Source organism: Toxotes jaculatrix, chromosome 12 (genome assembly GCF_017976425.1).
Source record: "Toxotes jaculatrix isolate fToxJac2 chromosome 12, fToxJac2.pri, whole genome shotgun sequence".
Lineage (NCBI taxonomy): Eukaryota > Metazoa > Chordata > Actinopteri > Toxotidae > Toxotes > Toxotes jaculatrix.
In genome coordinates this window covers 16,456,135-16,470,852 of record NC_054405.1, presented here as the reverse complement: position 1 = coordinate 16,470,852, position 14,718 = coordinate 16,456,135, and the positions used below count along the sequence as shown (strand labels likewise).

General features: G+C 41.2%; 1 protein-coding gene across 3 annotated transcripts in view; it reads left to right on the top strand.

Moving 5' to 3' along the window:
* Positions 1–14,718, top strand: part of fnip1 (folliculin interacting protein 1) — a 39,362-nt gene that overhangs the window by 12,607 nt on the left and 12,037 nt on the right. For 2 of the 3 annotated variants that reach the window (XM_041051241.1, XM_041051242.1), the window contains exons 2-11: positions 1,180–1,309; positions 4,352–4,489; positions 4,713–4,813; positions 5,217–5,291; positions 5,649–5,740; positions 6,909–6,992; positions 9,625–9,696; positions 11,445–11,580; positions 12,414–12,615; positions 13,114–13,199. In XM_041051241.1, coding sequence (XP_040907175.1) covers positions 1,180–1,309; positions 4,352–4,489; positions 4,713–4,813; positions 5,217–5,291; positions 5,649–5,740; positions 6,909–6,992; positions 9,625–9,696; positions 11,445–11,580; positions 12,414–12,615; positions 13,114–13,199 — 1,116 coding nt within the window. The remainder of the gene's footprint in view (positions 1–1,179; positions 1,310–4,351; positions 4,490–4,712; positions 4,814–5,216; positions 5,292–5,648; positions 5,741–6,908; positions 6,993–9,624; positions 9,697–11,444; positions 11,581–12,413; positions 12,616–13,113; positions 13,200–14,718) is intronic. The other variant, XM_041051243.1, reaches the window with a different exon arrangement.

Here is a 14,718-nt window from a genome sequence, read left to right as displayed (position 1 = left end):
TCATTTGAGACATGGGGTACTACTCATTACTGGGAATGAACAGAAGTAGTCATGCCTGTCAATAATTAACAAATGAGGCATTGTTCTTTGGGAGTCAGTAAATCATAAGATATCTGCTTTCATCTGCAAAAGGGCAAAAATACAATTTGACAGATATTTAAATTCCAGTAGTTAAAGAAATCATATGACTGTTTATTAAAATTCCTTTGGTTAAGAACAGCCTCAGTGGGGACAGTTGATGATACAGTCACTCTTCGCTCTACAATTGCAGCAGTGGATGAAAGCTCATTGCCTTAAGGAAAGTATTAGTGGTGACTCAACTTATCTGGTGGAGCTGCAGACTGGTTTTACTGGGTGACTGTCACATGTGACTGTATGAATGTAAATCAGAGGGAGGTGCTACAAAGAATATGTGTTAAGTGTAGGCAAATATTCCCTGTATTCGTAAATAAAAAGTTGTTGATTAAGTTTTTTGGTTATCACAGATGAAAGCAACTGGGTGAGTGTCTGGAGTGGCTGCCTGTTATCTGGGTATACTGTAAATCTGTGGTGGTAGGTGGGTATTAGGTTGTGAGGCCATATCTTTGTGACTCCCCACTGGTTGAGGTATGAAATGGATGACTGGCAGCTATGGCATGGCCTGTTGGCTCTGCATTGCCCAGGAGGGGATGACAGCTCAAAAAGAGTTTATATACAAGCTTGCAAGTACGTCATCTTCACCTTTTCCCTCCTGCTTATTGCCAGTTTTTTGCCCATGTGGGTGTCTGAACTCCATTTGTATCAAATATTCAATGCTCAGAATTTGTATTTACTATGGACAAAGTTGTATTGTTGTTCCACTGCTGCATTCACTAACAGATTGTTTTGGGAAGCATTTTATTATTGGAGCATGTCCTCATTGTCTCTAATGTGCGAATTCCCTGGAAGAAACTCTCCAAGAAATGCGTGAAAGATGTTTAAATAATATGTGAGATGATTCTTTTCCTATCCCACACACTCATTTCATATGGCTGGTCTTTGTTGCTTTATCAGTTTATTGTACTAATTGCATTATTTTCTCTCCCACTTTCTATCCTCCTATCCCTCATCTGTATTTTTCTGCATCACTTTGCTTTCTCCATCTTTACTCTCTCCCTCTTTTCATCCCTCTCTCCTCTGTCTGTTCTTCCTTCTACCTAGCTGGCCACTTCCCCAGCTGGAGCCCAGTCAGATCAGGCTGATAGTGTACCAGGACTGTGAGAGGCGCGGCAGAAATGTCCTCTTCGACTCCAATGCCAAAAAGAGGGGCACGGAGGAAACCCCCATCACCGTGAGTCACATGTCTGTTTTGTCTGTGCGTGTGTGTGTGTGTGTGTGTTGTCATTTGAAAGCCCAACCTTGTTTTTGTAGATCATAATGAAAATAAAAGACACGGTTGCAGGTTTTGTTTTTATTCCAAGGATCAACTGATGCAGTGCACTAGCTGCAGGTCCTGTTTAAAAGTCTGAAACTTCAAAAGGAAATAAGCTGTGAAAATGTATTTCAGAAAATGGTTAAAATTTCTCTCGACTTTCCTATTTTCCCCTTTCCTATCCTGCTTAGGCTAGCATTTGAAAAGTTTTGAAAAGTCTTAAATTTGGCTTTCTGTAATCTGCAGAAACTTTGACCTTTCGTAGCTCGCAGACAGTCAGAATAGATGAGCAAAGATAAGAGCAGGGAGACGAACATAAGCACAAACTGATAGACAGTCACAGAAGTGTGACATCCAACAGAAGGTATATGTCACGCATCCAACAGTTAGGTATGTCATTCCGGTGTTTTTAAAACGTCAAAACCATGTTTCTCATCAGTTGTATGAGAGCTTGTGAATATCTCAAGTTTTGTTTAAATAATTTTCTCTATAAGTTTTCTGTCTCTGGTGCAGTTTTCTTTTGAGACAATAGATACCAAAAACTCATATAATTAATTTTGTGGGGCAAGGCAATCCTGATGGTATATAATATCTTAAAATTCTGACATGTCAAACAGGTAGTCAATTTATATGTGTTAGTGAGTGCATGTGACTCAGACCTCCTTGGCAGCATTGTTAAACTGTCAACACACCCATTTCAAGCCAGTGAAACATGATGATAAAAACACCTTTATTACAGTGTTGCACTCTAATCAGGGTGTGTACAACAATAGCCATCAAACATGAGAATTATGTGTTTTGACTCCCAGCCTTGTGTGTATGGCCTCTCCCTAGCACCTGCTAGCTGGTATTTCCAACAAACGGTGACACACGGTCACCACTCTCTTTCTATTTAATTTTGAAAAACATGCCTAATATTTTCATAATGCTGCAGTGTGTTCCTGTCTGACCCTGACCGGTTTGTTCTGGTGCTCTTATCTCCAATAATAATAGCCTCAGCTGACAGCCCATGTGTAAGCAGCATTCTTTCATCCTCACATGACAGCCGTGTCACTCACTGTCTGTCTTTCTCTCTCTCATCTGTCTTTGTCTATCTCTGGTTTGGTCTCACCCTCTTGAAATTTTCCCCTCATTCTGTATAAACCTTTTCTAAATCTGCTCTCTTCTGTTGTTTGATTCTCTCTAGCCCTTAGGTCTGTCTCTCCTAAATCTATCTCTCTTTAAGGTCCCAGTTTCTGTCCTCTGTTTCTGTATATTAATCTGGTGATCTTGGTCTCTCCAAGTTTATCTCTGTAATCTTCTATAAATCACTCTCTACCTTTCTTTCTCTTTACCTGCCTGCCTTTCAGTCTGCCTAAACACACATGCCCATCTCCTGCTGATTTTCCTAAATATGACCTCAACATTGGAAATTGGATGGTTTGTTTTCTCAACTTTCTCAACTCATGCATGCGGATTTACCTACTTCTGGATAGGACTAGTGCCAGATATAGAACTGCAATAAGAAGAGTTATGCTGTGTGTGGTTATGGGTCTTACACAGCAACATTTGCTCAAAGTGAGCTTTTAAAAATGCAGTAAGAGGAGTTAATGCAGTGTGTATGCGTGTGCATGTGAGAGTGTTGCCTGGTCCAGTGTCAATATTTTTGGTGCATTCTGCATCGTTAGGGCTTTGCCAGCTACTGTGTGACTTCTATCACATGATGGCTGTTTTTTTGTTTTTTTTGTTTTTTTGTCGACTCAGAGGAATTTATTTTAGAGAGATCAACAGCAGAAACAAGCAAAGTACAGAGGATCAAAGAGAATGAGGAATAGAGAAAAAGGGATCATGCAGAGATGGGATGGGTGAAAGTGGAGAATGAAGAAAAGAAGAAAGGGAGAGAATAAAATGTAGGGAAAGAGAGCCCGAGAAGGAGACAAATGTGGTCAAGGAAAGAAATTGATGCATTAAAGGAGAGAAAGAAAGCTGCAGGAATTAGAGAAGATGAAGTTCAAGTGGTGGAGAGACGGAGAGAGGGAGGGGCAGAGGGAGGGAGGCAATGATTGCAGTGCTGCTCGCTCACGAGTTCCCGAAAGAGTCATATGACTGGCAGTCACATGCTGCTGGCCTCTGTGTACACACTTTGCACTGCGCTGCACTGCAGCGGACACACACACACACACACATACACATACACCAATGTACACACTCAAACACATGCTCGGCCAGAATAAGAGTGGCTTCAGTAGCGTGCGTATGTGTATGCATGTTCTGAATTCGGTCATGATATTAATGAGAGAGAACAGAAAATGTACACAGCAAGTTGCATAGCATGTCTGCAGTGTTTTCAAAGCAAAAGCAATGATCTTTCTTCCTCTCTTCTGGTTTTCCTTCCTTCCTAAATCTTATTCTGTTTTTCTTTGTCAGCCTCTCATTTCTCTCTCTACCCTTTCTCTTAACATTATCAGCAACAGTGGTTTCAAGTGAGCCATTACCAGAGCCTAGCTCAAAAGCACACAAACTCACACCCACACCCTCCCCCTCCCCTTCCCACCCTCCCAAATGCATTCCTCTTCAATAGGCTGCCAAGTTAAGAAGGCACATGACACAGGCTGATTGAGGTAACATTTTAGTTTGCTGTTTACACAAGTGCCTCTGGATTCAGCTTCTATGGCTTTTGACTTGAACAGTTTAATTCAATTAATGTTTTTTCCACGTAGGACTTAACTTTATATGTTTTGTTTTATTTTATTTGGCCTGGTTAAAATGTCAGATCAAGTTGAAATTATACAGGAAACGTGACTTTTTATAAGTGATGTGTTTCTCTGATTATGTTTATTTTAGCATAAACTGCCATAACTGAAATATCCCTGAAACTTTTTTTGAATTGTGGCACATTATTTTTATTTAGGTGTTTAGTCCTTATGTTATGTTCATTGCCTTTCACCTAAATTGTTTTATGTTTTTATTTTTACCCCACAGAGCACAGAGGGCCAGGTGAAGATGTTCGGGAAATGCTGCCAGCTCCGTCCTACAGGTGGTAGCAGCAGTTCCCTGGACAGCTCCTCCTCTTGCACCTCTGAAACCAAGGAAAGCAAGGAGCAGGGTCTCCGCTTCCAGGTAACACATAAACTTGCATGCAAAAATTCCTCCGCAGTTATATGTATACCCTCACATTCCCATCTGCATAAACATACACAAAACTCTCAAATACTGTACATGCCTGTAAATTACATGTGTACAGTCCTGGGTCCAGTAGGAGTGACGTTTAAGGGTAACAGTAAATGCTAAAAGGGTAACATTAAAGATTTGTGCTCCTCCTCTCCTGTTATTGCTTCTCCAGGGTTCAAGGTGTTCGTCCGATGTGGTAATGTTGGGGGAAATGATGTTTGGCTCTGTGGCCATGAGCTACAAAGGCTCCACGCTAAAAATCCACCAGATCAGGTAAAAAGAACAAGGGTGCTGGCTTTTCTTCTCACACAAAATGAAAACACATCATGTGACCATTACTTTTTTGCCATTTAGTATAGAGATGTAACATCTATTGTGGAGTTTTTTTGGATTTACTTTGACATTTTGCATGACTTCTAGTACTAGATTGTGGGATTTTTTTAATTGTTATTCATAAGGTTTGGGTTGTTCCAGCATACTATACAGTGCTACTTTACATTCCTACTGAACAATAATAGTAAGGAAAGACGGAAAGACAAGAGGAACCAGAAAGAAAAGGAGAAGTTGTGAATTGATGTGCTCACAGAAGAGACAAATTAGATCGTATGTGAAAGCCAAGCACATGAGCTGAACACACATGCTGATGATCTCTGTCCCTGTGCTATCACCATATCAGATCGCCACCTCAGCTGATGCTGAGTAAGGTCTTCACCGCCAGGACTGGAGGCAGTGTGTACGGCAGCCTCAACACGTAAGCATACACACTGAACGCACTTGTTCCATAAATCAGCACATACAAATACACTCTGCTCTCATCTTTCTCTCTCCTTCTCCCTATCTGTCTCAGTTATGTTCTATGTTCCCTCAGTTTATATCAAACAGGGTTACTGTCTGTCTGTCTGTTTCTTATGTCTTTGAGTCTGTGTTTTCTGTCCCTCTGTGTTTAGTTGGAACACGTTTTCCTCTACAGCATCATACATACTATATGTTGTAAATGAAGTCAACTTTGACAGTAAAATATATATTTTTTTCTTTCTTCAAATGTTTATACCATGTACATGTATGTGGCTTCATGTTTATTCTTTGTTTTCTGTTTTGTCTCCTGCAGGTTACAGGACAGCTTGGAGTTCATTGGACAGGAAAGCAACACCCTAAGGCCTGATCAAAACACCGGGCCCAACAGTCTCCTAGGGAACATAGGTAACTATAGCAACCCAGTGCCACACCAAACCTTCTTTAGCCACCAATGACAGTCCTCAGTCCTTCAGTTCTCTTGTGAATTGTAAGTAGAAAGAGGGTGAAATTTTTTGCTTTCCTTGTGATCACAGACACTCACTGTAGTTACTTTTAATATTGAATGGACTTGTCTGGCATGTATAACTACATATTAAGTCTGATACACATTTGTTTATGGCAAAGATAATCTTAGGATTATTTTCACGTAATTTAACCGAAATCTGATTCAGTTTCTAATATTGCCTCAGTAACTATCAGTGTCTATCTCTCCCTTTGAGAATAACACAAAAAGTAATAGAGGATTACATGAGTTAAAAATATTTTTGAATTTACAGCTGAAGGCAAAGTGCAAGTTGAATTTTGCCTTTAGTTCATTTCACAGTTGAGGTGCCTTTGTTGAACTGTGAGGAACAAGCAGATTTAGTTTTTCTCTTTCTTACACTTCAGCATTGTTGTTTGAATACAAACCAGACTGGAAAGGTTGCCAATAGTTATCCCTTACTTCAACCCTACAGTATCCGCGTGAACAGTTGGAAAACTTTCAAACTGGCCTTACAAGAACAAGTTTTCTCAGCAAATTAACAGAATCAACTGCAGTATATCTCTTACTCATATGGTACTTCCCTGAAGCTCATGATTGCTCTGCTTGTTACAGGTGGCGAAATTCTGGTATCAGTTACTGAAGATAAAAGTCTGGTTTAGAGTATAAAATGTTTTCAATACAGGGTTGAATATAAATATCTGTTGGCAGTTTCTTTGCTTTTTGTGCATTTTCTCTGTCATCCTCACAGAAAAGACAAAAATGATCTGTTTATGCAGATCACAGATCATCACAGATGTATAGCCCATCACCATTAATTTGTTTGGTTAGCTGTGTTTTCTGTGAGTGATCCCAGCCTTCCTGTCTGTCTGTCTGACTGGCTGACTGACTGACCTACCAGATGATGGGCATTAATTCATTTCAGACTAAAAAGCTTCTGTAACTCAGTTGTTTACTACAAGATGGCCGATCTACAGGAGGTTGCAGGTTTGCCTCCTTCCTCATTCACTAACCATGGTTCATGTTTTTTTTTTGTCTTTTTCCCCTCTTCCTTCCTTTCTACTTTTCCATGTTTTCGTTTGTGCTGTGCAGGATTTTCTCAGCTCTGCAGCCCTCGCCGGGCCTTCTCTGAACAGGGCCCTCTGCGCCTCATCAAGAGCGCATCTTTCTTTTCAGGTTGGCGCTTAAAACTGGCCACGACTGATGTCTGCCAGTTGCATGCGTGTGTGTAGGATGTAGTTACAGTGTTAGTGGTTGTAAAGGCCTTGACTCTTAGCAGCTGCATGCCTATGTGGTGATTTTTGCAACAGAAGTGGTAGCAGTAGCCATAGCATGCAATATCACAACACGTCTGCAAATAACTTGGGTCAGATAGTATCTGGAGATATAATTCTGCAGAAATAATGTTTGGTTTGTTCTCTAAAAATAGGATAATGTCTTCCCTTAATTTAGTTCATTTGGGCATGTGAGAACATTCAAATCCATGTGGCACTGAATATGAATTGTGAACATGCAGTTATCCTGCCCACTCCGAGATGCCCACCACCTTTTTAGCTGCACAACCCCACCCTTCAACAATAAAGTTTTCTCAAATAAATCATTAAATATATCTACCTGCACTATCTGACCCAGGCCTGCAGGTGTATTTCACACATAGAAATGGTGTGCATGGGTGCTCACTGGTGTTGGTGGCTGTACTAGTCATAGTTTTTGTAGTTCCCTCTCTATCTTCACTCTCACACTTTCACTAACTTGTTGTTTTTGGCAGTGTATGTGATACTTGGGCAATGACTTTGGGCTTTATGTGTGGCTTAACTATCAACTACAGTGTGACAGAATTCTGCCAATATGCTATTTATTTTTGTAGTTTAAGCTTCTTTCTTTCTTTTTCTTTCATATAAACTTCAGTGATCCAATGAAAATCGCCTCAGAATGCATGCACTCACACAGAAATATTCTCGCCCACATCCATACAGTAACACACAGTTATACAGTCTGCCACCAAGAGTTGTGGGCCACTGAGCAGCTCCACTTGAGCAACTGGTGGTGAAATGCCTTGTTCAAGGGCACCTTGGCAGTAGTTGTAGGAAAAAGTTAGTTACCATTCCATTTTCTCTGCTGGACTTTTCTCAGCATTAAAAGCAGTAATATTTCAGCCACAGCCCCCCTTCCTAAAATGTGTGTAGTCAAGAAGCCTCCATCAGTTCCTACCAGTGTCTGTGAAACATTTTAAAATAGGGGTACATGTTCTTTACAGAACAGTATCTGTGTGGTATTAGTATTAGTTTTCATATTGATAATATAATAGCACCACATACCTTTTGCAAACAGTGTTTTAAATCTTGCCCATGTATCATAGCTGAATTCTCTCCCAAGGAGCTCTTTGATCAAGTAGGAGTTTTCTAGCGAGAAGAATAAGTACTGATTCTGTTTTTCTTTCTGTGTGCGTTTACTAGCACAAACACAAATTGCTATTATTAATTATATTATATGTATAAAAGTTAATGCTGATCAGAGAGCTCTTTTGCCAGAAGTATTCAGTGATTATTCCTCCCTTCCTTTTACTGGGGGTAAAACCTCTGCCCTTTCTGTAGTGAAGTGGTGGTGAGTTTTAGTCTTGCTCTGCGCCATGCTGCCTACCCACAACTCTGTTTAAGGCACCATTAGGTTGGCATGGCATGTAGCTTTGTCAGTTATGCAGTGTTGGTATGGACACAGTGTGCCACTGGAGTGCACATACACACACAAAGACTGAGATTGCTTTGCCAAAAAAGTCATGTTGACTTGATCATTAATCATCTCAACCAGAACTATGCTTTCGACTGCACATTCAAATGCTCCATTTGTGGTTTTCACACCTTTGCTGTGAGAATCATTGACATTTTTACTATTTTACCCTAAAGTTTTGACGAGAGGGACATTTGATAACAAGCAAACCGGCTCTCTGACATCCATATTGTGGTGCTTGTTGTAGACCGTTGTATCACAGCAGTTGCTGTAGATAGTGACAGTGAATCTATCAGTGAGCAACAGCCTGTTACAACAGTAGTGTTTTTTTGCCTTATTTGTTTTTTCTTATGACACTTCCTGTTTTTGGATGTTACAAGACCAAAGATGAGAATCAACCAGTAACAGCCATTTCACTGTAGAAATTAGTCCAGCACCTTCTCGTGTTTGGAGCCTTTATTGTGGTGACCTCACATGTAGGAGTTGTGCGGTCCATAGTCTAATGATGTTACAGCTCTTTTGAATAAGCCACCAGGCCTTGGGTATTTTATTTTTACATCTACATTAGACAGCTATTTCAGACATTTTCAGCATTATCTCTACTGTATGTGAATAATTACACTCAATTATGTAGTCACTGGCCAAGCAGTAGCAAGAAAAATCATACTTCCAGGATGCAAGTTCCACAGTTCCTGGATGTAAGTCCTTTTTTTGGGGACAAAAGGATATTTTCTTGCTATAGCTTGGCCAGACATGGATGCTGCGAATGTGAAACATCAAGAAGCATTAGCCTCGTATTTGTTTGAGCTTGTGGTGGTGATAAGACCATCCTCAGCATGCCTGATTCTCCATTTTTGTGATCACATTGGTCTGTTTCTCACAGTTTGTTTTTTTTCTTGTCCCTTTTTTTGTCATCCCTCTCGTTTCCTTCTCTATATTGTTTTCTCTCCTACTTTCTGTCTCTATGTCACCCATCTGCCTTTGACCTCTGTCTCCCACTGCCCTCTTTCTTAACCTCTTTCCTTTTCCTTTAACCTCACCCATCATTTTCTCTCTCCATCTTCCTCCTTCCGTCCTCCAGGCCACAGTCACCCCATGGACATGCCTGGCCGAGGGCTGTACGACGAGAGGGACAGCGGCATTGCCAGGTCAGGTAAGTTAATAAGACTAGGAGCCAAAGCCTGGATTGACCTACACTCAACACAGCTTTCAGTCCTACAGCTGAGCTTTATTCTTGTCAAGACCAAAGAGGTCAAGGCACAGAGAAGATCAAGTGTAAGCCAGGAAATTTTTGGACTATTACACTTCAGTAAGTTTGTGTCCCCTTCTTGTCACTTCAGACACACTGTAGGTTCTCACAAATGTTTTCGAACTCTGGTTCTCATCACCTGGATTGCCTCAAAACATGAGTGATGCAGCTGATGACTTTATTTTTTCAAGGTCTTCCTGCGTGAGAGCAGTTGATCTGCTGCAACTGTACTGTTCAAGGTCAAGAGCATGAACAGTTACACAAGCACTGGTTACTTTAACTTGTGGTGCTTAAGCTGCGACTTTACTTACTTGGTCTGCAGATGCAGATACACATGCATACAGTTTTCCATTCATTTAAAATGAGCCACAGGTGCACCCATTCATGGCTCATTGGGATGCACATGGGAAGAAAGAATGAGAATGGTGAGAAATGCAGGGTAAGAGAGACAAAAAATTCCTATCTCTGCGGCCAGTCCTTCAGTTCTGAAAAGTTTGAAGTGCTTTGGCCTTAAAGCAGAAGAAAGGAAGATGACGCAGGAGTGGACGACAGTGTGGAGGTGTTTACATGGCCTGTGTGGTCTGGAATATCTTGTGCAATGGAAACTGATCCCTGCCCCCCCTGCTCCCTATCCCCCCTCTACAAACATCACCATGCCCCACTGGCATGACTGGTACGAAGGGAATTGTGCTTTCTGCTCAAACCCGGGTCACATGCAGAGGGTTAAATATAGCAGCTTTAAAAACCTGTTACTTTTAAATGAGCTTCTAATTCAAGCCTTGCCCTCTCATCTCCACTCTCTCCACCTCCCCATTGCAGTTGGACTGGAGACCTCTTTATCTAACTCTGACACACACATTCATGTCCCTCTGTAACGCACCATTTCTTCCCACCCACTTCCCTCTCCTTTTACTACAGTTCTCTTGCTACGTTGCAAGTCCCGGTTTTTGTTTTTGAAATTATCTCCCTTTATCTCCTCACACAGACACATACACACTAGACACTAGATTGCACACTATCTAAATGGTTCATGTGACTATTGATCCGTGCCTTCTGCCTGGGCTGTAAATAACCCTGCGATCAGGGCTTGCACTCTGTGTGTGCGCGTGGGTTTGTGTGTGTGTTTGTGTGTGTTTGTGTGTGTGTCTAGGTTGTCATTACCATGCCAGCCTGGTGTAAAGCCAGGTTGTCCAATAACTGCAGCATGTGACTGTTAGTACACTGGCTGATATCAGATCTCATATGAAAGGTATCCAGTAATTAAGTGCTGTGTCTGGGGGAAAGAGGCAAGGGGGGTGTGTGTATATAAATTTGTGTATGTGTGTGTGTGTTTGGATAGGTTTTGTGTGCTGTATTTGTTTGGGCTTTTTCAAGTTGTTTTCTTTGTCTTGCTAAGAACAGTTATTGTCCTCTAGATCTCTGTCTAGCTCTGTGTCTGTGCATGTGCGATGTGTCGTTCAGAATGAATAACCCTACGCACTTGTTGTCTGACTCACTCTTGTCTTTTTTCTCTTGTCACTCACCATTCCCTCCGTCTGTTCCCTGCTGCTTTCTGTTCTCCTTGTCCTCCTTCCTGCTCTTTTGATTTCTCTAATGTTTCTCTCTACTCGTCTCTCCTTTCCTTCTCTCTGTCCTTTCGTCTGTCCCTTTAGCTTCTCTGAGCAGCCTGTTGATCACCCCCTTCCCGTCCCCTGGCTCCTCCCTGACCAGCAGCTGTGCATCCAGCTACCAGCGCCGATGGCTCCGCAGTCAAACCACCAGCCTGGAGAATGGTGTTTTCCCCCGATGGTGAGACAGATACAATCATACATGCACTCACAATTGTGCAAAAACATTTTACATTGATGGAGCTGCACACAAAAAAAGATATGTCAGAAAGAAAAACTCCCACAAACTTACATTAGAAAATAATTCCTTGATTTTCATTCACTAATGATTTTTATTATAGATTGACTAATTTACCAGTTATTTTCTTGGTTAACTGATCAGTTTGTTAGCCTTTAAGATTTTAGAAAATAGTGAAAAAAAATCCTAGCAATTTTCTTGCCCGTTCAGGGCCTCTATCAGGCTTTTGTAGTTTATCCTGTTCTGACTTCCTCAGAATCCAGAAGGCAGCTGGGAAAATGACACACACTGCTGTTATGTGCAAATAACTGTGCACACAGACACACACACATGCACACACATACACACACACATACATGCACACACAATGCTTTGGCTAGACAGGATGCTGTGTTGGCCTGTCAGTGTAAACGCAGCTGTCAGCCACTGAGTGCTCTAATCTTCCAGGCGCTCCAGTTCAGCAGCACCAAAGCATCTTGTTTACCAGCTGCAACAGTAAAAAAAGAAAAAAAGTTCAAGATTAAGATTCTCTTTACGTGTTTTCTTTTCTTAACGTATGTGTGCAAGTATTTTTTCTTCTCAAGTTAAAATGTCGGTTTACTGGTTGTATTTAACAGTATTTACATGTGGCAAAAGTACGAGAAAGACATAGCAAAGGAAACCCTAAACACTATTCTAGCTAGTAATGTAAATGGAGGTTACACACACATTTCAGCCTGCGGAGGTTAGATCAGTCTCTACTCTGAAGTTAAGCCCATGTATCCTCTCCTGATCAGGTCAGTGGAGGAGAGCTTCAACATGTCTGATGAAAGCGGGGGACCGAGCCTCGGCGTCGCTCGGAAGAAGAAGATCGCCATCGGGGTCATCTTCATGCTGTCCCCCAATCCTGAGGAGAACAACCGCTTCCAGGATTTCTTTTTCTCCCACTTCCCTCTCTTTGAAAGCCACATGAACAAACTCAAGAGCGCCATTGAACAGGTGAACGTATGTGTATGACTGCGATTATAGACCAATTACACGTTGTACTTGGCAACAGTTGAACTTCTTCCTCGTTTTCCTGTCTTTTTTTTTTCCTGATGTCAACATGAATGTTTTTACTTCCTATATTAAAACAACTGTTTTAATATGTCCAAGGTTTATGGAGATAAGCCTGTCAGGGAAATCTGTTTAGCAGTGAGATATGAATAGAACCCAAATTCAAACTTTACACCCCTTGCTACCATTTGTAATGAGCAGAGTTGCTGTCAGATTTACCGGCCAACAGTCATGCCTTGTATATCTGCGGTTGTGTTTACTGGTATCTGTTGCTGGCACTGTCAGAGCTCTGGATGACTTCCAGTTTTACCGTCCACCTTCTCTTTTGCCCCCCCTCCTTGTCTTCTCCCTCACAAATTCCTCGCTCCACCTTTCCTGTAACTTTGTTTGTCAGCTTCAGTGCCAAATATCTCAAAGCGTGTGTGTTGTGTCACTCTCAAGGCCATGAAGATGAGTCGGCGATCAGCTGATGCCAGCCAGAGGGCCTTGGCTTACAGCCGAATGGTGGACGGACTCAACGAGTTCAGGTTGGGCAACAACTCACACTGACTCACTATGACACAAACAGTAAGGTCAGATAATTAATTTTTCACCTTACAACATGGTAAACTTTATAGGGAGTGTTTTTGCCTTTATTAGGGGGGGTGCATCACTCACTTTATAACTTTATTATCGTATAGCTGAGATTATCCTACAATGTAACACAAGGATTCAGCAATAAAATAAAAATTACATGCAGTCACTCGCAGAACATTCACTGTATTTTTACGGCACGGTTATTAACAAAATCTCCCTGGCAGTTCACCAAAGCAAACATCTAGGTTCCATTCGTTTTTTCTGGACTTTAGCCAAACACTCATTGTCTCCCTGGGTACATAGCAAGGCCTCTGCATCATGGTTAGACTCTGGAAAATGTGACATTTAAAATCTGATTCCAGGAAACAGACACTGCGCTTAAAAGACATATCTGGCATTTACATGACAGATCTCAGCATGCTCTGCTGCGTGTATCATTCATTGTTCCGATATCAATCCCCCCTGCACATCATGACACACTGGAAAACTGTGTGGTTGACAGGATTTTGTTTCTTGATAGTGAAGGAGCGTAGGCAGGATAGAGTGCTAGAAAGGCAGGTGTGACAGAGCGATAGAGAGAAGTAAATGACCTATAAAATATTGCTCTGTCCAGAAGACAAGTAGCTGCTGTGCTGGGGAAAGAAGGAGAAAAAATAGGCAGAACTCTAAGCACTATAGAGGAAAGAGACAGCTAGTATTGTATCTTCCAAATAATTTATTTTTTAATTTCTTCTAAATATTGTTTTATACTTTTTCCAGTGTAGCGTTTGTCTGAATTACAACTTTGACTGAATTTATTCCAGCAAAACAACTTTTCATATCAGTAACTAACTAAAGTTCACCCATATCTAAACATACTTTTTATCCATGGCCTATTCTTGTTAGTGAAATGCTAATGTTCCTTAAAGTAGGTCACCAAGTGCCCATACTTATCCTGTGTTACACATGTTATGGCACTAACATTTGGGCAGCTTTAATGACCTGAGAAGTATTTTACGCATGCCTTTCAATGCAAGCGTGCTTTGTTAAGCTTGTGGGTCGCCAGAGTTTATCAAGCAGACAGCAAACTGTTTTTGCTGGTAACATTTGACATTCATCAGCTGCTGTGGCTTGCAGGAAAAAAAATAAAGCATCTTATCTATCAATGTGGTTTACAAGAAAACATTTTTGACATTTGGTATTTCTTATGTTCGGTAACTGTCACATTATGTTGATTAATAACTGTAACAAATGTATCACAAATTTTTTTTTATTCAAATGAATGAATCAGATGCTTCCTGTCAGCTTTCTGTTGCTGAAATGACACAGGAGCAAGACAAAGGACTATTAGAAAAGGCTACATGATAACATTCATTTAGTGTTGGTGTAACAAAGTGAATTCGTGGGATCTGAATGTAGCAGAGGTGCTGTGAGGGGATTCTGTAATTCTGCTCTAGTTACTGATGCAGTGCACTAAGCTGTGGCAACAAT